Source organism: Carassius auratus, chromosome 6 (assembly GCF_003368295.1).
Source record: "Carassius auratus strain Wakin chromosome 6, ASM336829v1, whole genome shotgun sequence".
Taxonomy (NCBI): Eukaryota; Metazoa; Chordata; class Actinopteri; order Cypriniformes; family Cyprinidae; genus Carassius; species Carassius auratus.
The window spans coordinates 20,711,275-20,735,780 of record NC_039248.1 but is presented as its reverse complement, the minus strand read 5'-3'; the positions used below and the strand labels follow the sequence as shown (position 1 = coordinate 20,735,780).

At 39.1% G+C, this 24,506-nt stretch overlaps 1 protein-coding gene across 3 annotated transcripts in view; it reads right to left on the bottom strand.

Annotated features, from left to right (window-relative positions):
• Window positions 1-8,407: 8,407 nt before the first annotated feature.
• The window catches only part of LOC113100537 (phosphoinositide-3-kinase, regulatory subunit 3b (gamma)), a 147,767-nt gene continuing 131,668 nt past the window's right edge, over window positions 8,408-24,506 (bottom strand). For 2 of the 3 annotated variants that reach the window (XM_026265224.1, XM_026265232.1), the window contains 9 exons: window positions 18,507-18,618; window positions 16,379-16,477; window positions 16,117-16,297; window positions 15,447-15,572; window positions 15,129-15,271; window positions 14,870-15,046; window positions 14,698-14,772; window positions 14,443-14,613; window positions 8,408-13,361 (listed from right to left, as the gene is read on the bottom strand). In XM_026265224.1, the coding sequence (XP_026121009.1) occupies window positions 13,160-13,361; window positions 14,443-14,613; window positions 14,698-14,772; window positions 14,870-15,046; window positions 15,129-15,271; window positions 15,447-15,572; window positions 16,117-16,297; window positions 16,379-16,477; window positions 18,507-18,618 (1,286 nt within the window). In that variant the 3' untranslated portion in view covers window positions 8,408-13,159. Of the gene's footprint in view, window positions 13,362-14,442; window positions 14,614-14,697; window positions 14,773-14,869; window positions 15,047-15,128; window positions 15,272-15,446; window positions 15,573-16,116; window positions 16,298-16,378; window positions 16,478-18,506; window positions 18,619-22,744; window positions 22,906-24,506 lie in introns of those variants that run through there. The other variant, XM_026265235.1, reaches the window with a different exon arrangement.

The window sequence follows — 24,506 nt, the reverse complement described above, 5'->3', positions numbered from 1 at the left end:
CGTTTCCAGCAGAAGTTGTTGAAGAAAAATCTCCCTCTTTCAATTTTTTATGCTTTCCGTTAGAATAGGCCTGTTAAGCGGAGGGTCTAAAAATACTCCTGAAGGTCTGGCTTTTCCCCTCTCTCCTTCAGGGCACAGAAGATTGTGGCGGGCTGTGTGTGTATATGTGTGCACACGCAAGCTATAATTAGTGTGAGTGAAGGAAAGGTAATGTTACTTGATGGGGTGGGGTCCACCATTAGGGAGTGATGGAGTGGGGGAGCTTTAAAGAACTGACGACTGACACGCACACACTCCCGTACATATACTGTACAGTATGTGTCCTAGCTTCCATGGAGCCATGTACAAACACAGACATTTGATATGTCTTATCATATGGCTACAAACACGGTTCCACACTTAGATGTGGATGGATGCTCTTTAATACATTTACACAGCAGTATGAGGCAGCACACACATCCAAAAGTATGGTTGCACTTTATTTTACAGAACGTGTACTTACATGTACTTATAGTGTACTTACAGTGTATTTATCTAAGAAAGTTCTGGTAATACAAGGTAACTACATGGGGTAGGGGTAGGTTTAGGGGTAGGTTTAGGGTAAGTACCTAGTTATTACATAGTTATTGTAATTACTATAATAAGTACATAGTATGTACATGAGAAACTGGACTGTAAAATAAAGGGCTGAATTCAATCGACAGACAAGAGTTCTTTTAAATGCAATCTGAAACTCTGTAGATCACTTTACAGCAAATGTTACTCATATTCTTGAATTGAAATATTATTAACTTCAGACCTACTGTTTGTATATGTATAGATATTTTTATGTAATATTAATTCTTTATGCACTCATCACCTTCTTGTACAAGTAATAAAAAAGCCTAAATAAAATTAAATAATCATATTTACTAGGAAAATTTGAATGCCTCTAAATTATCAACATGATCAAATTTTTGCAAATAAATCTTTTGTACACAGTCTACGACATGCCTTCTGTCATCTGATTGATAGTTTATTTTACTTTAACAAGAGAAATTAATTTTAGCATAGTTAGAAAATAACTTTTATATTGTCAGTAATATTTCAGTATGATCACTTACTGCAACTTAGATTTACTTGATCCATACAGGTACATATCCATACATCACAAGAAAACTCGTATTCAAAAAATCATGTTAAAATGTTAAATGATACATCAGCATTTGAGGAATGTTTATTCAAATCTATCAATCATTGTTATATTGTATATTTGACATCCACAATAAAAAACTATAGGACTACCAAACGACAAGCTACATAATTTCATCTTACTTTTTGGTGATATACAGTAGATAAGCAACAATTATTTCAATTTTTTTCATATAAAAATATCATATTTGAGCCATAAAAGCTAATGAATTGAAATGAAAAATGGGGAATTAAAACATACTTTATTTGATTCAGTAACACATTTAAACCAATTTATTTTTATTCTTCATCTTTATTTCTCTGTATTCCTGTCTAACTCACTCTCATAATGCCCTGACGTTAAGCCTAGTGTAGTGAGAAGCAAAATGAAATAATCTCTCTTCCTTTGCAAAGCGACAGACACGTCCTTCCAAAAGTTAAACGCTCCAATTTTGCATGCGAGGATATTTCAAGTGAATGTCCCTCTTCCGTTGTGTTTTTCTAACCCTGCCCTTATTTATTGTTCCATTCCTTCACTGCCATTTCCCTTATTTTATTTTGTTAGCATTTTGGGCTCAGGAAAATTCCTAAAGCGACATCTCTGTGTCTCCCATCAGTGTATCATAGAGGAAAGTTTGAGTAACCGTCGTCAGCTCTTTAAAATGCATGTTATGTTGTGCAGTGTTAGTTTTAGAGTCAGTTTTTCCTTTATAGTGAAGGGTGAATTTATGATCTCATTGTGTGACATTTAGCAATACCGTGAAATGTCATGCTATATATAATAACATAATATGACTGAGCTAAATGCTGATTTATGTTATTTTTGAATCCCTCAAATCTTCTCTTCCGTCATTATTTTACAAACACACACACATATTTATACAGTATACTCGGCGTGTGTGTGTGTGTAGTGTATACAGTACATACCCTTTTATTTTCTCTTTTTGCCTAGTCCTTGTTATTTGTCAAGTACCTCAAAATTTGCGACCACGTACAAACTTCATATATTCTCTTTCTAGTGTCAGTATCCATGTTATTACCTAAATTTTCCACGTGTTTTCAACACTGAAAATAAGAAATGTTTTTGAGCACCGAATCAGCATATAAGAACTTTTGGCCTTTGTTTTAAGCACTGTAAAAGTTCACTTATTCTGTTTCACGTGTCAGTTTGCAGCACTCAGCAGTGTGTAAATACCTGAACTAATCTCCAGTCACACTGTTCGCACGTCTTTTCACACTGCTGCAGTCCAGCCAGTGAAAGCATAGACAGCCAGGTCTTAACATTAAATAAGCATTCATTAAACCATTGAAATAGGAGCTGCACATCTGCTGCAGAGTTCTCATAATGTTGTGGCTTTCCTGTCCACTTCAGCCACAGCTGGGGAAACTGGAGCTTATTTCAAACATGCGGTCCGGGTCGTAGCATCAAAAAAACAAGACCATGGCTTGAACAAATACGCCAGAGTTTCTTTAACCTGAGCACAGGGTGGACAAACATAGCCGTTAAAGTGTAGCAGTCCTTCCCCCCATCCAGAAGAACACTAGCCCTCATTCAGAAACTGCCCACTGCACCGCAAGCCAACATCACAGACCTGTAATAGACGCAGGGTTAAAAGGAGGCCATTGAAAGGGACCTGTAGGTCACTGCTATATTTATAAACATTAGTTTGCAGCTTTTTTTTAGTGGCCTGACCGCATATCCTGTAATTTAACCCTCTTTCACACACCCAGCACCACCCTTATGTAAACACTGTCACAGAGGATAGTGCTCCACTTTCCACCGAAGCGTCAGGTGACAGGTACAGTCATGAGAACAAACGTATAGTGCTTTCACAAAAGGGCTCTTAAAAAAATCATTCTGAACATCTCTTATAGTCTAGTTCTCATACCAGTTCATGGAGCAGAGACCTCCTGTTTTATTTTGTGCACGTGCTTGGTTTAAGCCATTGCAAAGTCATTAAAATAGCCATTTGGCCTTGGTTAGCAAAAAGAGACTTCTTTCAAAAATCATTTGAAACATTTTAACAGACCCCATAGAGCACTATATGTATGTTACATTTTATTTTAAATGAATGTACAATTTATGAGTAAACCTTTTTTAATGCATATTTTAATTTCTTCGCAAAAATTAGTTTGAGACAATAAGCACATTACTATCTTACAACTGCAGTTTCACCTCTGACCCCACAGCGGTCCCAGACTCCAGTCTTGCCCAAACATGTGCCTTTTTATTGGAGATGTATGCAAAGCTTGGCTCGCTTCTCACTCCTCCACCACCTTCCTCCAGTCCTGCCAACAACTGCTGCTCCTCTGCCAACACCAACATCCACCTTTCCCTTTAACTCGCTCTCTACACCCCCTTTACACACTCTCTTTCTCTGTTTTTCTTAATCAGTCTTTTTTTTCAGTGGATTTATGGTTCGACAACATCCAACTCCAGAACCTGATGAAGTGTAGATGAAAGGAAATGTGTTCCTCTAAAAACATCACTGTCAAGATCAAAACTCGCCAGCAGAAACTTTCCAAGCAGAATTATAGCTCACTCTAAATTACAATTTTAGAAAGTCATAAAAATTTACATACAAGCTGTTCCCATTGACTTGGAAAAGGGCAGCCTGGATATTCTTCATAAGATTCTCTTTTTGTTTACCACACACACAAAAAAAGTTGGAATGACATTAGGGCAAGCAAATGACAAAATTTATGTTTTTGGGTGAACTACTCTATGTAAGTCTTCTAACGGAAACTATGTGCTCCTTTGCCCAAAGGGATGATGACTCATGATTGCAGATTTAGTTACATGCCATTTTATTAGCATTCTAAAGATGCTAATGCATGTAAACTTTGATTCCCCTCAGTCACATCAGCAGTTGAATCGTTTTCATTGTATGAACACACATTAATCAGAACTCAGGCCTTGTTTATGATAGCTGACAGCACACGGGGGTCTGCATCCCGTCAAGCAAGGTTCAGCACAGACCTTTCTCTGAAGGTTGTCTGTCTGGAGCTGGAAAGATCCTTGTCATGATGTTGGAGAGATATGAGAGCTATAGGTGCTATCTGGCAGACAGCGTCTCCTCTCTTAGCTGGGAGTAGTGGAGGCCTTGGGCTGCCAGAACAGTCTGACACATGTCACCTGTGCTTCCTGCCTGCAGAGTCAGCAGCTCTCTCTCAACGGAGCTCAATTCAGGGGAAACAGACTGAATGGCTCATCTGTGAGGATGCCAAAAATACAGTATCACTATATAAACTATCATCTCGGTCTTGGTAGTTTGAGGAAAATGTGTGACGCAGAAAGTTTTTTGCCATTGTTTGTTTTGTTATTTTATTAGCATTGTTTATTACCTGTTGTTTAGAAGGCCTACTAGAGAAGCTACTTTGTAACTATAGCTACTTTGAAGCTATGCTAATCAATCAGCTTATCTAGATTTCAGTTAAAATAAAGTTCAGTTAAAAGATGACCATATCCTTTTTGTGTTAACACTGATATCTATGAAAACATTTGTGAAATCTTTATTAAAAATGATTAATGTCAATTTATACAACAGGCTCAGACAGGCTTTAAGTGACAGTTATCATTTAATTATATATATATAAAATAACAACTACACATTTATTGTGCTACACCGTTAATTGTTGGATTTAATGGCTTGTTACTGGAAGAAACATTTTTAAAAGGTGTTATTTTAGTATTATTCCTATACTTTTATTTATACTTTTACAGCTTTTATTTTTATTTTTTAAGTGCATCAAATGTATGTGCTTTTGTGATTTTTAGTTGTTCGTTTTTATAAGCAAAAACAGATATCAGTATTTATATTTTCATATGAATAAATATTTATATCTAAATATTTTATATAATTTTTTTTCTTTATAGTATTAATTACTCTTTAATCTATTATTTATCATTATTTAATCTAAGCTTTATTTTAGTAACGGGTTTTTTGTAGTTTCAGTTTTAGTTAACAATAACCACTCTTTTGAAAACAGAATTCCTTCTGTAATGCTAAATGCAGTTAAATTCTATTTAACTGGCTACTTATGGTGAGACTAGGCTAGTCTCCAATATTGATATTCCTATTGCTTTCCATGCATTTTATAGGCAGCACAACCAAAGGAGGGATGTGGAGAAATACAGTTCAGTCAGTCATGTCAGTCTCCTGTGCCAGATATTTGAAGCGCTCAGAGGGAAATATGATAGGATTGGCAGCGAATTCCAAAACCCATAACCTGTCAGAGAAAGGAAGTCGCTGAACGGTCACAGCAGCTTCACACACTGTCTTTGTACAGTCCACATCTGCCTCGGCTGGGCACCAAAACAAAGTCAACATTTAATTTCAAATGAAGGAAACTTTGTATGGATATGAAATAATGGAAGGAGCGAGGCATGGAAAACTATGAAGTTATTTTTTTATTAGGACTGAATGTTGCCTATGGGTTGTCCACAGGGAGAAAGAGAGATCTAATGTGTGCCCATTAGGTAAAAGGATGATGCAATGACTAATTAGATAATTGAGTTATTTGATCGCAATCAGCAGGAAACTGTTTGGATGGCTTGATGGATGATCATGGTGTGTATCACTCCATAAAGAATATGGATGTTTCAAAATAACTAAACTGGTTATCTGCACCATTCTGATCCCATTTTTTCACTGTCAAATGTTCAAGGATGTCTCCATCCTTTTTAAGTGTTTGCATGCTTACCTCTGATCAACAAACCAGAGACAAACCTTGATAATTGAAGTGCTAGCAGACAAATCAGTAATATGAGTATCCCAATGGGAAATCGCATGAAGTCAAGATTTATTGCACAACAGCAGTTTCTGATTTTTAATGATATGTTGAGTCTTATGATTGTTGACTGTAATAAAATATGAACCTTGAATATACATTGTTCAGTGTTTGGGAGTAACTAGTAATGTAATAGCATTACATAAAAACCTCAATAAGGGCACTCAACTATTGTAAACAATCAAAAGAAGGAAGCGTTGGTACACCGCAGCTCTAAAAATGCAGAAGTGTTTATTTCATGTTCTCACCACAGGTAACATTTTGAGCCGTAAGGCTCTTTATCAGACATGATGACTATCTATTGAAGAGCCGTACGGCTCAAAATGTCACCAGTGGTGAGAACATGAAATAAACATTTTTGCATTTTTGGAGCTGTGGTGTGCCAACAAAGCCAAATACAGCAATTTTGATTGACACATCAACAAAGTCTCACCATGGGCTCTTATTCCTCCAGTTTATTTGGACAGTGCTATGATTTTTCTGGGATCCTCAGCCATTTAGCCAGTCAACCGCATGTGAATTAGATGATGCTAATGGTCTACAAAGGACATTTTGTCTTGGGAACTTCCAAAGTAGACGTGAAGGCAAGGTAAGTGCCCAAAGCAATGGTCTGTAGGGAGGTAGGATGACTCAAATATGTCTTGCAGTGGCTTCTGACAGAACTGGAAAAATGCCTTGTTGGCAGTTTTCAGAGGTTACGGTTTTTGGAAGGCGATCATTTCTTTAAAGCGATCAAATTTACACAACCGAAGTAGCACTGGGAAAAAAATAAACTTTGTGAGTTCAGCAAAACAATCAAGTCACAGATTAATATCTGAGGTGATGTCTGAGGGAAACTTCACCTTTTAATAACTGAAACTATCAACTCTATGAAAATGCTATTGATTTTACTATTATTGTGTTTTGTAAAGTTCTAGCAAGGCGACACAGGGGTCTCCAACTCCATCCCTCCCAATGACCCCACGCTCCCACCGGACGAAAGCAGTTGATAAAGGACGTAAAGATCAGCTGCCCCTTGGCCTTTATAGATTAACGAATATGAGCTGTCAGCAACTCTCATCTCCATTTCCGATGATTTACGTCAAGTTTAATGAGCCTGCCAGGGCCAGATAACACACTCATAATGACTTCTGGGTCTGCTGTATGCATTATGCACAGTTGCACACTGTCCATTCTAGCAGCTTACTAAAAATATAAGTGTATATTTTGTAGGACACTACATTTTTAAATGAGAGCATCTGTTAAATGTACTACATGTAAATGTTGAGGCTTTGCAATATGCTGAGAACCTGAAAATCCAGTGAAGCCCTTTGTTTTCATAGTATTTCAAGTAGCTTCTGAACAAATTTGCAGATAATATCGGATCACATAGTGAAGATCATCCATGCAGCTGGACGAATGCCTTGAATTTGATATTTTTGTTTATCATTAATTACAGCTGTGTTTAATGTAATACATGTCTAAGCAGTTAGAACAAAGTGTATCACAGTGCTCACTGATAAAGACTTGGCTCAGAGGACTTAGCCAAAGCTTAGCCCTTGATCCAGAGTCATGAGCAGGTCGGAACAGTCTGGACATGCATGAAGGCCAAATGATCTGGTCCAGGAATAATATCAGACTTTCTCTACCAAAACAAACGGTGCTTGACAAGGTCACACAGGCTCTGGTGAGTGTTATAGTGCTTTTTATAGTCATAGTGGTGTCGTTATGTTAGGAATTTTCTATTTCTGCCAACACCCAAAATGTTAAGAAATTGTATTGGACATTTAGAATATTTTCCTAATTTGAAATAGTTTTCATTATTAAGTAATGACACCAGAAACAAAAATGTTATGGTTAGTCAGCACCATAAACTGCCAATCTAGTAACAAATGTACATACATATTGCTTGAGACTTTAAAATATCAATATATTAAAATTTTAATTAAACTTTTTTGGGAGTGCTTCTTGTGCACAATGCACATTTCTTAATATTAAGCCTAAAATGTGTTTTGATGTCACTATTAATAAGGATTGTATGATTTTTGAATAATATTGATCTTAAAATTCAAGATATTTAATGTGTACCCAAAGTATACTTGCGATATTTCCACTTTAGCACAATCAAATCTACTTCAGTTTATCTTTAATTAATCTTCAGCACTACTTTTGCGCAATTAAAGTGAATTAAGTAGAAAATTGGTTGTTCCAGTTTAGCAGACTTTAAGTTTAGTATGCTAAAAGTAAGATTTCAGGGTATTTTTGTTAAGTACATAACTATGCAAATGTACAGTATTTGTAGTTAACTAGGGACAACTTAACATTTACTATAGCTAAAATATTCTGTTTTTTCCTAATGTTTAAAAAAATCAGTAAACTAGAATTTATAAAATAAAAAATGTGACCCACTTCCTAGGCTAGAACCAATAATCCACAAATCCACAAAGAGGAAATATACGCAAAGATAGAGACTTGAACAAAATATTTTCTTTATTCTGCAAGAGAACTGAATATTGTGGAGTTCCATTGATTATATACATGAGTTCACCTCATAACAAATGGAGAGTCTACAACCAATACAAACTATTGTAACAGATACAAGAAAATGTTTTGTGGTGGAAATCGTAACTGAAGAATAGCGATAAGTCAGAAGCAACTGATACTCAAATACTGAGAGAGAGGATTTCTGACATCTCGTTCTCTACATGCAGAGCGAAGTATCTCAAGTCCTTTGTGCCATAACTTGTCTAATAAGACATGAAACACTTGTTAATAGAAGCATAAATGGACTGGAGCCGGTGCAACATGTTTCTTTTCATTGCAGTATGTATGTTTTTTGGACATCGAGAACCCGTGGCTTATTGCTCAAGCTGAGTCTATAAAAGTCCAGAGATGAAAACTGCTGGTGTTAAGGAAATATTTTGATTTATGCAGAATAAAAGTGAGTATTCAGTCAATAAGATGATCCGAGTATGAAGAAAACACATTAGTTTAAGATGCATTTATACGTTACTGAGTCGGTTGTGCAAACGGTATCGAACACGCTGTTGTCTATTGCTTCAGCTCCTCTGTCTCAGTTTTTGTGAACATCATTTTGCTTTAAGTCACTGCAACAAAGGGCTCCAACTAGTTTCAGCTGAAAAAGCAGACTTTTTTTCATAAGCGATATTAAAATTTATATTTGACTACACCATAAACAGACAATTAACAGTTTTTCTTCCACATCTTTTTTTTTTTTGTAAGTTTTACCTTTTTTTGGTTTGTTTATTTTTTATTACACAAAACAACAGTCAAGAGTACCAAAGAAGCATGCTGGGTTTTACGTATGTCAAAGTGGGAAGGAGAGCGATAGTTTAATTTTTTTATTTTTTTTTGAAAACCTTTTATTTTTTTATTTTATTTTTTTCTATATATATAAGAAATGTGCTGGATATTATGGTGGGACAGCTGTGGTAAGAACACAAAAGACTCCCAATGAGAATCACAACATATTCAAACCTGACTGCAAATAAAACTTTGCAGAACTGCACAAAGGGGCAATAGCCAGTGCTAGTTAACAGTCCGGAAATAACCTTAGCCAGACCTGCTTTGTACAGAGTCTAACTGAAAACTCAAGCGGTTATGAGTCAAGAAAGGTTGTTTTGGTACATGTCCAAACCCTCTGAGCTTTTGAAGCAATGCACTGTCGATTCTGTCGGCTTATTATAATGTGTGCTCTTCCCCCATTCCCACTTCAATACAAAAAAAAAAAAAAAAACACAAATAAATGACTCTCATACGAATTCCCAATGCAATGCTTTTCATGTCCCTGAAAACTTCAAAAAAAAAAAAAAAAAGATTATTTCATGCTTTCTTGAGTATAGGAACAAAGAAAACCAACAAACCCCGCTGCTTTCTGCCCTGCAGAGAATGACAATCACTTTTTTTTTCCTAAACAAACCATACATTTCTGTGTTATAGGGTTGTCCGTTTCTTTAATGAATTTTAAAAAACAGAAAGAAAAGGCAACAATCACTCCAGCTGGAGTGAACGCAAGCCTATTCTGTAAAGAAAAGAGGCATAGAAACACTTGTTTTTGGTAACTTTAGAGGTGGTTTAGTGACCTAACGGACAAATTAATGACAAGGAATAACTGTGATGGCACGCACACACACACACACACACACACAAAAAAGCATTTATCTTTTACAAATAAATGAGTGCAAAAAATGAATCATCTTTAGGCCAGACTGTTCAGTCTGAGGCTTAACAAAATTACATTTCATTTCGGTAAACAAATTTTTATCAGTTTTTTTTTTTTTTAAATGGCAAAAAATGGACCCCCAGCCAATCCACAGTGAACCCTTAAATATACGGACAGAAGTAAAGACATTGTTATTTTGCCAGACAAGTGAGGGGCTAGCGATAGCAACCCAAAAACTAAGACACAAAATTAAGTTTGCATGAAAGCAAGGCAATTGAAATACAAGGGAAGAAAATTATGCATATCTTTAAAACTAAAACTTACCAAGAAAATAAAATGAAACAAACCAAACTTAAATCTTTGGTCTCAACGCCTGGGCAAACGCTCATAAATGTAGTAAAAAAAAGTGATTCAAACATTTTTTTCAAAACGATTATTTAAATATGATGTGTGCTATACTGGACTCCAATAATCAGTTCTGTGAACATAAATAAGCCCCTTTACTTTCAACAAAACACACAAGTTGAGTTCCAGGCTGAAGAGTAAACATGTTCAGACACGTTTTATACTCAATCCACTCATGCCATAAAAGGGATTTCCTGTGTTTTAATAAATGTATCTATGTATTATTAAAGACATTCAATGGTGAGTGATACAAGAGTTCAAGTAATAGACAAAGGGCCCCTCTGGGGCCCAGCTTAAAAAAAATAAAAAAAATAAAAAAAAATCTGAAACTCAAAAACATTTGGAGGATAGAATAAAATGAAAATAAAACTGGACCTATGATATAGAACACCGTAACCAAAAGCTTTCCACAGAAAAAAAAAAAGTGGCAACACAAAGGTTGCAAAGACGTATTTGTGAATGGTCGCATGCACAGAACTAAAATCAAGCAGGTGATCTGCTGAGGCTAGCATGTTCTGCTCGTGCTACAGCCATGCTAGAGCAGACAAGACAAGAATGCAGACTTCTGCCAGAAACACCCAATCAAACCCACCAATAGCAAATAGAAGAGCAACTGAATAGAACAGCGGATGGGGAATAACCTCCATCAGTTTCCCTGTCTGCATGTGGTTTTCATTAGGACTCCAGGTTATAAGTTCATCTCAACAACTGCTCTGTCGGTTTCCAAACTAACCCACCAACCATCCACCAAAAAACTCCAAGTTTTCAATTTCAAATCATGCAGATCACTTTAGAAACAATTAACACAACCTTATGAAAAAGACAACTATTTTATGATTTGGCAATTGTTTTGTTTCATATGAAAACTTCCACCCAGACCTAAATGGGGTGTAACCAGATCGTACAAAACAGCACAGTTGTTTGAATTTGCCAAAACATAATATAGTTAGAAATTGCCATTTGAGTGTTTTGACAAATAATGCCATTACATTTTCACTATCTGCTGCTTTTTCTAATACAGCATGCTGTGCAGGAGTGAGATGGGGAGTTGCAGTGGTTTACAGCTAAATTGTAAAAAGGGGAAACTGTGGGAGAAAACCAAAAAAACAATGTGATCTTCAACACTAAACTGGACACCTGCATGCCAGAAGCCCAACAAAAACAGGAAGTGATCTAACTGACATTCCAACAATGAATATTGTGCATATAGCTTTGAATATTTTCATAAAGGTTTTATTGTGTGACATTAAAACCAACAGGCAGCCAAACAATGAAAAGTGTATTATTTCTTTTCTGATACAGAATGAGTCAACCTGCTAAAGAGAGAAGCACTAGGCAATAAAGGGGCTTTTTTTTTTTTTTTTTTAAAGGAAATTCTGCAAAAGGTTCAAGTGATTATCGCTTTTTGATGCCACTGCGAGCAGTTTGTTTCTCTCTCTGACAGACCACTACTCGACCATCAAAAGCTGGATTGCACTTTTTTTTTCCAAGTTACAGTACGTACTAAAGCACATCTGCTCGAACACTGCTCCCGCTTCCTGAAGAACATATTTTGAACATGTTTGACAGGTATACAATCCAATTAAACATTAAGATGCCACATCAGTTAAAAGCCACAAGAAACTGTTTTAGTCTTCTTTTCAATTTTGGTGCAGCGGTCAGTTGTCATTTCTATATAAGTGCTTTATGTCCGCTGTGTCTGTGCATGCGATTTTGGTTCTTAAAAAAAGTGGAGCTTCTGGTGACAGAACACAGATCCAAACTATTTGAAGTAGTTTGTGAACTAAGTGTATCAAGTACAATTTCGCTCAATTAATACAAGCCAATTTTATCACAAGTAGTAAAAAATAAAAACGGTCCTTCCCTTGCCAACTTTGGTCTCTGCACTGAGCTGTAGCGATCTTAACTGCTTAGAAAAGGATAATAATAATAAAAAAAAACTTTTGATCCAGCCAAACAGAAAACAAGAAGAAAAAAAAAACACCTCTAATGTTAGTTAGAACAAGCTTTTGTTTTTAAGACTACAACACATTTTCACTTGTGCCCTCCCAAACCATCTCACAGCCCCTCGTTCAGCAGCAGTCACTGTGAGAACACTCTGGAAAGTGTCAGTCGTCTGTTTGCTACAGTTTTTGCCTTTTTTAAACACTTCGAGAGATGGAGACTTTAAACAAACTAAATATTTTCCTGCCTTACATATAGTTAAGAATTTTGCAAAGACAATACAAACACACACAAAAGAAAAAAAACCTGCTGAATGAAAAATAAAAAGATGTGAGAAAACGGAGGCAGGAAAAAATAAAGAAGCTTAAGCTAAATGCTAAAATGGAGCATGTAAAAAGTCCCAGCTTGAGTTTAGGTAGCAGCGCGGGTCACCTGAAACTCGGCTCCTCTGCTTCCTTCTGCTTTTTTCACATTCACAAACATTTAAAACTTCCTTGTGCAAATCAAGCAGTCTTTAGAAAGAATGCCCTCCAAATTGTTCTTGTAAAAATATATAACTCCAAGGTGGCTGACGTGTGTTGCAGCAAGTGTTTTTTTTTTTTTTTGTTGTTATGTTTTTTTTTTGTTCAGAAACTGTTCCTCCCTCCCGTAAGTGTAGAGTTTTTTTGAATGTTGGGGGGCGAGACTTCATCTCCGAGGGCCTGAGGGCATCTGTGCATACACTGGGTACGCCAGCCGCACGTTGAGCGAGTCGTTGTGCTGGACCAGTGAGGTCTGGTGGTAGTGCAGGACCAAGTCTTTCAGAGTGCTGTACAAGTTGTATGGCTCAGCGAAACCGTAGCCACGGGGTGTGCTGTAGATGACGCAGTGCTTCACCTCGCCGTCCACACTACAGACAGAAACGACACAACAGATCGCATTATCAACCAGAATCTGACCTCAGACAAAGATAAAGGCAATCCGTTTGCTCAATGACACCCAAAGTTAATCGCTCTAGAGGTGATAATAATCAAAGAGGATCAATACATTGATTTGTTTCTTGTAGCTGGGAAAAGCTAGAGTGTCTTAATTTTGAAATGTCAATGAAAAATACATCTAATTTTATACATGCCTATTTTATATCAAAACAGAAGTTTCTAATTTCATATACTTTCGTTAATGATGATGTAATATTCTTTTAAAACTACATGCTGTATCTACTGTAATGCGACAAAACTGACTTAATACAAAAAAAAAAAAAATGCAACATATACCATATTTTCCGGACTATAAGTAGCTCTTTTTTTCATAGTCTGGCTGGTCCTGCGACTTACAGTCAGGTGCGACTTATTTTTCAAAATTAATTTGACGTGAACCAAGAGAAAACATTACCATCTCCAGCCGCGAGAGGGCGCTATGCTGCTCAGTGCTCCTGTAGTCTGAAGACATAGAGCGCCCTCTGGCGGCTGTAGACGGTACTGTTTCCTCTCGGTTCTTGGTTCTAAAATGCGACTTATAGTCCAGTGCGACTTATATATGTTTTTTTCCTCATCATGACGTATTTTTGGACTGATGCGGCTTATACTCAGGTGCGACTTATAGTCTGATAATTACGGTAATCATTGCAGTAAATCGTGTTCACCATCTGTCTGATTAGGTCAATAACTGCATGTATTTTACTGTACATTCTTGCCATAAGGACATCAACTTGACAGTCACCACTCATGAGCTACTACTAATGTGTAAAATGTAGAAACTTTAAAATAGAAACTTACATTTCCTGTAAAGCTGCTTTGCAATGATTTGTATCGTGCAAAGCGATATACAAATAAACTTTAATTGAACTGTATTAATTAAAAATATATATTAAAACTCTATAGGCCACGGAGGTATACAGTGGTCTAAGAAAACCATTTGTAAGAAACCTCATCCTCCCATTTCATTGGCATAGCTATAACCTCACTATGTCTACAACTTCTTAAGATACTCACACAACAGAGCAGGCGTAACAGCCCTTCTTGCTGCTCTCGCGGATGAGGAAGGCCCCATCGGGTTTGCCAAGTAGCAAGTCCTCTGCCTGCGTTCGGTTTAGGTCCCCCACAAACCAGCTCTTCTCATCGTAGTGTGGCAGGTTCTCATCCTCCTCACTGACGAAGTAGGCGCTGTGAGAGGAGATGTATTAGATGCTGCGATGGAGCCAGTCATTTGATCTCAAATTTCAAGTAATTTAAGACAATTTGACTTACTCATCCGGGTTTTCGTTTTTGATCCCCAGCCAATCGTTTATTCGTTTCTGTCGAACACCTTTATGATTGAGCCAGCTGCATGAAAATGAAGCAGTGGAGTGTTTATAAATGGAGGAAATACTGTCAATAATGAAGATAAATGAAATGAGGTGCAAAGGAATGTTCTCCTTACACAAGGTACTGATCTCGAATCTTTCTGAGCTGGATGAGATCTGGCTTTAAGCTGTTCATTTTCTTGTCCGTTTCCCTGTTGTCCAGAGCCTGTGTTTTCAGGTCCTGTTCAAGCCGGGTCTTACTGTCGTGAATCTCGCCAAGACGGGATTTGAGCTTCTCGTAGTTCATCATGATCCTGAGAAAGAAACCAGAACGATTTGTAAACCCACAGCTCAAGGTTGCAGACCGAAGCGCTCTTAATTGAGGACTTTGCGCACCTTTCAATCTCTTTGTCATTGCCCTCTCTGCGGAATCTCTCAATGTATTCTTTACTGTAGCGTTCCTGCGTGTGACACTGTTCTTCAAAGATTTTAATGGTCTCATTGAAGGCCTCTATTGCAGTACGTTTCATCTGGATCTCCTGCAATCAAAGGAAAGATAAATCAATGGATGTGATGCTGTGCCTCTTAATAGACTTGGTTAATTGGTCAATGAGCTTCTCTAATGAAATAAATTGTTTGTGCATGTGGTATTTAACACTGGAGTTAATGGGTCGGTTGTCTATCGATCCAATGGCGAGGTTCTAAGAGGCTTACCTGTGAGGTTTTTGTGTGCTCCTCGTAGAGTCTGTCATATTCTTTACTCTTCTCCTGATATTGATTGTGATATTCCTGGAGTTTCCTCCCCACTGCATCAATGTTGTCCTCTTTCACCAGCTGATCCTGAGAGAGCGAGAGTAAATGCATTGTTATTGATATGAATTGCTGAGCAAGGAAAAGTGCGATGGGAAAAAAAAGGACTGCTCGCAGCAACATACTGTAGGTTTTGCTTACAAAGTGAGAGCCATTTTTCAGGAATCTTCTACCAGGAATCATTAATAAAAATCTTGGAATCTGTAAGTGCCTCTCGAGGGCTTACAGTTGTGGAACCCCCTAAATAATGAGCACCTGTGTGTCTGAGGAAGATACCGGGAGGGCGAAGGAGGAGGAGGAGAGGGAAACGAATAAATGCCTGGATAGCCTTTCGACATTGTGGATGTGTGCAATTATTTAGGAGGTGCGCTGCTGTGGCAATAAACAAAGTAATATTTCATGCCAAAAGCATCCTGCTGCCTCTGCAGTATCACTCACAACAAGCTGCACAATTCACTCAGCAAACATGCTCTTTAGGGCCGGACTGTGGGAGGACACGGAGGTAAAAGGAAAGGAAGGGATGGCTGTAAATGTGATACCCCCCCACACACACCCTCAATCTAAACCCATTTACCTGCTGGTAGCGGGAGACGGGATACATGAGCTTTACATCCAGTTTGGTGTTGTACTGAGCCAGTGACTCGTGCCTGTAGTGACTGATGAGCTCCACCACTGAGTTGAACGTGAGCGGGTCTGAGAAACCGTACTTCCCATCCCGGTGGTAGATCTTAATTAGCTTATTGTTTCCACCTTTCCTGTAGGGAAAAAAGATCGTGTTGGGACCACGGACCAATGTAAGCTGAATGTAAGCAGAAGCTTTCCAAAACATTAGTTACCTTAGCGTTAGTGTGTAATCTCCCTGCATCTTGGTCGAGGCGTCCCGCACCAGGAAAGTACCATCGGGCATGTCTCTCAGTTTGTCGTTCACCTCTTCCCTGCACAGAAAAAAAAGACACATACTCCTCACATCAAATCTTGCACTTAATAATTAATTATTACAGCTAAAATAAGTTTTCCATGGCCTCAGTCTTATACTCAACAGAAAGGGCTGACACACTTGTCTTTGCCTGTCTGTATAAATACATTTGGTCTGGCAGAGGGCAAAGGCACTGGTCTGTGACCATACTGTCTGCTACAGCCGTCTGGGAGAGAGTGAGACATCTTTGAATGGTTTAACTGTTGACCCCGTCCTGCACACCAACATGTATGCCGATGCCTCCAGCTCTTGTCTTAAAATCAGACAGGCTGTCTCTTTAAAAGTGCCTCCAGACGACCAGCGGAGGAGCTGTCAGGCTTCAAAGACTTTCCTGCTTTTTTGCCCCCTTCTCTATTTTAGTCTGTCTGGGAGGAATATCACACCCCTGGACTTCCAGGCCTCCTCCCGTTCTCCTGACAGCCAACAGACTAGTCATGCTGCAGCTCAGCTGACCCCGGCCCTGGCTCTCAGGAGGGGGTATATTTAGCCTACTTTGGCCTGCTGAGGTAAGGAGCCTTTGACTAAGCAATGCTCCCACCTTTCTGGGGGAGAAGGACTCTTACATCCTGCACTGTGGTGAGGTGTCCTATTTTAGTAACGTTTGAATTAGAGAAGCAATTGAGAAATGAAATTACAAGCATGTTTGCTAATTGTAATGTGATGTAATAAAAAAAAAAAAAAAACTTCCAATACGATGTACGAATATGCAAAGAGCAGAGAAAAGACAAGGTTAGCAACTGTGTACAGATGATGTCATGCACATGAGCACGCAGCAGTAATGTCAGTGTGAAGTGGAAAATCTGGTTTTGCATGCACAAACATCCAGATATTTGAACAAATTCAACAAAATTATTGCATGTTACGCAGCCTTAATTATCACTTAACCATAATAAATAAGCTCAAGCCTACAAGAAAATCAGAAATCCACAAAAGGCATGCTGATGATTAACATGGCTGAGAACCATTACTACATACTCAACTAAAATTTCAATCCGATCCCTCATAAGTTAAATCACTCAATGCACTACCACTGCTTTAAGTACTAGTGTGACTGCATAGTATTAATATCATAATAGGATTTTTAACATTCTTGACTGAGACTACAATGGCAGTCCATATTGAAAATTAAACAGTCAGCATCACTGTGCTTTGGAGTTCCTCTTTATTTGATGTCTAGAGTTAAGTTACTTTCTGATTTAGAAACTAGTAAGCACCGAGCATAGGTTTGAAGTTAAAAAGCAGATCTTGTTTATCTGGAAAGGGCCTATGCGAGTTAAAGGATAGCAGGGCTTCAGAGATCGGTGAGCCTCTGAGCATCTCTGCAGAGTTTCTACTCGCCCGACATCAAACGAGTCTAAAGCTGGTCACTAAGCAGCAGACTAATCTGCCGAAACCTGAGAGTTTTATGGGTTGTGTTGGAAACTGGCCAGACAGCTTGACATTTTGGAGATTTGGGCTCTTCTATCCCTCCCCTAAAGTAATGGCAACTAAACCACTCCGTTTTTCTCTTTTCAGCTCTTCCTGTGTGCCCCCCCCCCCCCTTGCTTTTGTACAGCTGCAGCAAAGCATACATGCCTTCAGGATAAGTGAGCCAAAAGAAGAGGAGAGGATCAAAATAAGTTCACCAGCTCACATAAAGAAAGAAAGAAAAAAAGTTTGCAGAGCAGCTGAAAGAGCAATATGACACTCCAGAGCTGACTCCACCACAGGCTACCAACTTGGAAGCCATCAGGTGGAGGGATGGGAAGATCAGACATCTCCCAACAGTCAAGTAACAACCCAGAGAACTTTTCATCTGATCCAAATGCAGTCTTATGACTGTACTGGCCAACTATCACCTGACTTGCACACTGCCGGACGTGTCCACCACGTGATGAGGGCAGACACACTTATGAGCTAACTGGCATGAGGAAAGATTTTCAGAGCAGAACAGACAGAAATCCAATCAAGTGAGAAATGAAGTCAGTCTAGCGTCAAGTGACTCTTACCTTGATATGTCTCCCCAGTACCATTCTGCTTCTTGCAATGAGCCGCTGGCGGCTTCTTTCACACCGTTGCCATTTACTGGTGTCATGGGTTTTGTTGGCTTGGGAGGAAGAGCTGCAGAAGAAATGAGAAAGATTTATTTTAGTGGAAAGTCTTCTAACCTCATGAGCAATCCTAGAAATATGAAGTCAGTGTTGCAACCTTACGGATGAAAACCTAATCTTTTTAAAGAATAAACTAAGCGGACGTCACGTTAACAAATGGCTGTGTTGTTAATCTTCATGACTAACGTTAAGTTGCTGAGAGAATTCAAATTTCAACTTGCAAAAATGCAAAAATTGTAGGAATACGATATAGTTAAAAAAACAAAACAAACAAAAACAAACTGCATTGCATTGGGATAGTGTTTTTTGTCTTTTAAAAGTTTGTGAGTACTTTTAGTACTGATAGCCAAAGAGTAGTAAGGTTTCTGCCCAGAATTAACTATTGACCTTTAGCCCTTCATTTTCCCATAGATGGCCTTTCAGTACTCTCCTTTCACATCATCTGTAGTTAGACGAGCTTGCTTTGGAAATTGCAAAAATGATTTCCACTGAAAATGCAAAAAGATCAGTTTTCACGGAAAATGCAACAACAACATATTCCTGTTCGGTCCAAGCGAAAGTGTAAACAAAAAACAAATGACGTTCTCTGCCAGTCTTGCTTTTCTCCTACTTGCTGAATATGTATTGAACAGGTTCCTTTCCTTTGAGAGATATGCTTCCTTTGTTGGCAGCAAAGGGCAAACAACAGCTGCCGCAAAAGCATGCTGGAAAGCTAACGCTGATGATGCTCTTGCTATCTTGTAGGTCAGGGGTCACCAGAACGTGCCGCTCAGCCACGCAGTGCTCGCTGAGAGAGTATGTGCTGCGTGTTATATCTTCACAGCATGCATTCTCATGTCTAATCTCCTGATGTGAATTTTTCAACCTTGGAGCCAAAACTAAACTTGAATCTAGAATTACACAATTTCCAACAAGACTAGATGAATCTAGGGATGCAACGGCAGCTGCTCTAAACAAGGTGTACACGTGTTTTTGTGTTTAAGTGCTTCAGGGAAACCTTCAAGACCAGACTGCAGTTGGCAAATACTAGGCTGCAACTCTGTCTGAAATGTACAGAGACATAGTGTTCAAGCCTTGCACCAAACGCCAAGCCAAACTAACCTCCCCTCGACATAGATGAAACAAGGCAACAGGGGCCTTGAAACAGCAATGGACCACTCCGTTCACAAATCAATAGGTTTATTCCGAAAGCTTTTAAGTGAAACCAAAGACATGCTCCAAGCAGTACTATCTTGTTTAGGGAGGTTGGGGCTCATGCAGATTATGGTCATATTGAATTCAAATACCACATCATTATAAAAAAATAAAAATAAAAAAAAAGTTACGTTTCACCCACCTGTTTTTAGCCTGGCAGAGACAAGGCTGCGTGAGAGCGGGTGTATATCTATGACAGGACAGGGGAGGGGGAGTGGTCTACTGCATTAGGAAATGGAGAAGGGCATGGAGCAAGGGAACATACGGATGTCATAAAAGCCCAAGCTGATTCTAGAAACTCCCAGGGGCCCTTCTAGCCAAAGAAACTTCTATCTGGTATGCGAATGAAGAGAGGCAAGACTAAAGTTCATTACACCGGAGGTGAGTCACAGAAATAAAAGCCCAGAGGGACATGCAATGCACACTACAGCCAAAGAATAGCACACTGCTCCGCACACAACTTGCTCCTTGAATAAGAAATAATAATAAAATCATTAAAGATCAGAGAGGGGATGAAGACTCTCTGAAGAGAGAAAGATACTTTCTTGTGTTGCCACTTCAGTACTTTTTATGTCTAGTTTTCACTGAAGTTTTATTACTTCCTGACGTTGCAAACATTTGTGGATTGAAGATCTTTATGATTCTTCAAAGTTTCGGTGTGCGGGAAGAGGAGTGTGTGAATGGCTTTCTTTGATGGTGTCATTAATTAAAAGCAGTGGTGGTTTTTGGAGTGAGAGTGCATGAGTGTAGTCGGAGACCCAGGCACGGTAACAAATCCTCCCTCCACTGGCCCACAGGAAACCCCTTAGTCTGGTGGGGTGAGCGGCCTCAACCAGTCAAAGCAAAGCCAGGCTAACGGACACATACCCACCCAAACTCTGCTCCTGCAGGTGCACACACACACTATTACTTACAATTCAGTTGTTCTGAGAGGAGATCAGCCAAATGCCTTGAATGGAAAATGAATATTTCTTCAAAGGATTTACTTAAATATAGCGTCCCTGTGCACTTTCCTGTTGTCACAAACGTTTGGGGGAGTGTTCCCTACGTGGTAGGGGACTGTTTGAGCAGCATAGCAGCTTATGAGGAGTCATTTGACAATGTATAACCTTCTGTTCCCCCTACGCCAACACAATAATCACCATATTAATATTACATTTGCTCACTCACCTCCTCCACTCACTAATTTAGAGACACAATAAACTGAGATTCAATATCTCACTTTTCGATACTAACACACAAACAAATTTCTATACATAAATATATGCCTGTAGCATATATTCCAGCCTAATATTTAATTTAGTCACAAAGCCCCTTTCAGAGCTACAGTAGCAGGCTTCCACCAGAAAGGGAAATGACCCCCCTTTTTCTCACTCGCTCTTTACGGCAGCCAAAAGGCAGGTGCACAAGCCCAGCTAAAACCTCAAATTCCTGCCTACCAGTTTTCCACTGTCAGCTCTTTCTGTAAGTGTGTGACCACCTAGTCCTACACACACACACACTTGGTTATCTTTGTGAGCGGTGATGGGGTGTGAGCATAAAAAAAGAACATGGAAAACGGAAGGAAACAGGGCAAGAAAGAGGCAGAGATGTGACTAGGTGATCTCATTACAGCAGTCACCCCATCTGTGTTAGTGTCAGAGATTTCGCAGCTGGGGGGCACACAATGGAAAGTCCACACAGAGTCGCAGAACGCAGTCATTTTTAAAGCTACCATTCACTGATTCAAACTAATTACGATCATGATTTATGGCAAAACTGAACAAACAAAGGGGGTCAATTTAAATAACAAAAGTGAAAAGATTTTGTTTACATTTCTACAACAGTAAACTAGCCCAGTATGCTTCACAATGAAAGCAAAGTGAATAAATAAGGGTAAATTTTTTATTTATTTTTTATAAATTGTAAGATATAATTTTAAGATATTTCAAAATATTATTATATTTTCTAAATAAACTTTTAATGAACGATTAAAAGGGAAATGTGAGAAAAAGAAAGTGACAAGGATGTAGTATGGAAAGAATGAGAAGGAGTGAGTGGCAGTGCAGCGCTGCAGAGCTGCGCAAGTCTGAACAAAGAAACCTATACATCTATAGGTAAAGCCTATGGCGATCGGCGACCAAGCAGTCCATTGTTTAGGAAACAAATTTAAATGACAACATGCAGCTCAGAACATCATCTCCAGAGGTCATTGTTCTGCCGTGCTCTTGTGCACAGTAACAAAAAGACAAGACAAGAACAAACTTCTGGTTCTACAGGTGATGGAGCAGATAAAGCAACAGTACGTTGAACACAACGGTACAAACACAAACATAGACTGGCCTCACACACACAAAATAGTTTAATTTAGGGTTTGTATTTACAAATTAAGGGGTGCATTAGCATGAGAAAAAGCATGTGGCAGAGAGTGATGACAGTGCCATTGAGGGGAGCAGCAGGCGAGGGCTGCCACGTCCCGATCCAGGGGGAATGAATTAAAAGTGTCACTAAGCACATGGGTGGATTAAATAGTCCACCGGGGACCCTCACTATCTAATGTGAAACCATACGTGCTCCGTGCATATCATCATGATGCACTGTCACCATCCGCTACTAATGAACGACTAAAAGACAATCCTTGAAGTTCAACTCTTAAACTGTCTTCAAATTATTTTTTTTTAAATAAAATAAAATCACAAAACAAGAAAAATTAAGTATAGCTATCAAGGATTCCACGTCCTGAAAAAAGCATGGTTCTTACATTAATTGATGTCGACAACAGCGCGTGTTTCCATTCATACAAGATCCAGGACACTTCCCACACAATAGGACAAACACTAATTGTCATTGTGCTCCCCTGACAGCCAGTTCAGAGCGTTACAATAGCCATAAGACAGAAAAGACGAAAGCAAAGACAGTGACCGTGAAAAATCAGAAGAAAAGAAGAATGGTGTCTCCCTTACCGTCCTCCTCGGGATCCTTTTTGAGCTGCATGTATACAGCCTGCACTCAGCTGCCTGTGACACGAGTCCTCTTATTCTCTCTTTCCCTCTCCCTCTCTCTCCCATTCGCTCTCGCTTTCTCTCCACCCTCCCTCACTCGCTCTGCCTTTCAGACTAAAGCCAGAAGGAAAATCCCTGCTCCTAAATTCAGACGCTGCTGTCTTAACAAACCCTCTCAATGGAGAAGTCGGCAGCAGCCAATGAGAAAGCAGGAGGGGAGGTGGACACAACCATATGAGACAGAGAAAGAGAGAGCGGAAAGCTCTGGGGAATGATGTGGGGGAGGGGGGGGGGGGGCTGCTCCCCGAGAGAGACAAGGCAAAGACGCTAACACACGCTGAGGTGAACACAAACCGGGACACATGCATCGAACCGCTTCACAGCCGCTTAGCTAGAAACGCAAGGTGATGCTAATGCTGGTTGCCTAAACACTTATTAATTTATTTATAAACTAATATATAAAATGTATATTTATTTTACATCTATATTTATTGTATTGCTACTGTGCACATATGCCTATAGGTACAGAGAAAGAAAAATGCTGTTTTCACATTCTGTAAAAAAACAAAAAAAACAAAACCTGCTTATAATAAACCTCAATATAATATCTATATTATATGGACATTTATGAATGAACAAGCTCAAATACATTCAAGAGAGAACAAGCTAAAAAAAAAAAAAAAGCACGGAACAAAGAAAGAACAATGTATCAAGAAAAGAGTGACATTTCCATCCCTTATGTCATACGAATGCCCCTTAAGGGATGTTAGAAGCTGACTTTCCCTTTGGTGTTGCTGCACTTTTGTTGTCCAGCCAGTGCACACTGCTCCGGCAGCCTTTATTACACTCACACATCACTGGCCCTATAAGAGACAGGGGCCAACTTTCCCCTGGGGGCGGCGTGGCACCTGTGCTCATTGGACACTGCAATGGAACAAAGCGGTTGCTTGCTTGTTTGCAGACGCACGCACATACAGGGCCATACCTCGGAGCCTTTCACATCTCAATTCAGCTGTAATAAATATTCTAATGAACATCTGCACGGGAACCTCTTTCTGTTTCTTTCCTTTCCGTGTCACTCTTTCCAATCAACCCATCTTCTCTCGGGCCAGGCGGATTTAAATATCCCGCAGTGCCTCTCTAACAGCGTCTCGGAGACGAAGTGCCGCGAGTTGAGGAAGAAGCAGATGATAAGTCAATGCGAGGCTATTGACAGTACATGGGGACATACGGACGAATAGGAAAAAGGAGAAATCTGATAAACCTGTGTGCATTGGCACATAATGAAAGATAAGATTAATGTGTGGGTTGATCACACGGTGCTGTGCTCATTCATCCCCGTGGCAGAGCAATCGAAGGGCTATTCAAGCCAGAATCCGGCTTGCCAGATCCGTCAAGTCCACCACAGCTCATTTTATAAGAAACGAGGAGGTTAGAACAGAGCGGCCTCTAAACAACACAAAGAACAAAATGAACGTAATAAAATGATTCATTCTGCCCACTCTTGGCATAAGGCTGCATTTGGACCAACAAACAGTTAACTGTATGCAGATACATAAAGACACCACCATCTTCACAATTTAGCAACCTTGATAAAATGTTACAGACAAGAAATTTACACAAAATGTGTTTTGTGCTTTAGCATTACACACAGTTTGTCTTAAAACCCCTTACAATGATCACACGAAAGTAACGGCCTCATGCACAACTGTCAAACACAGTC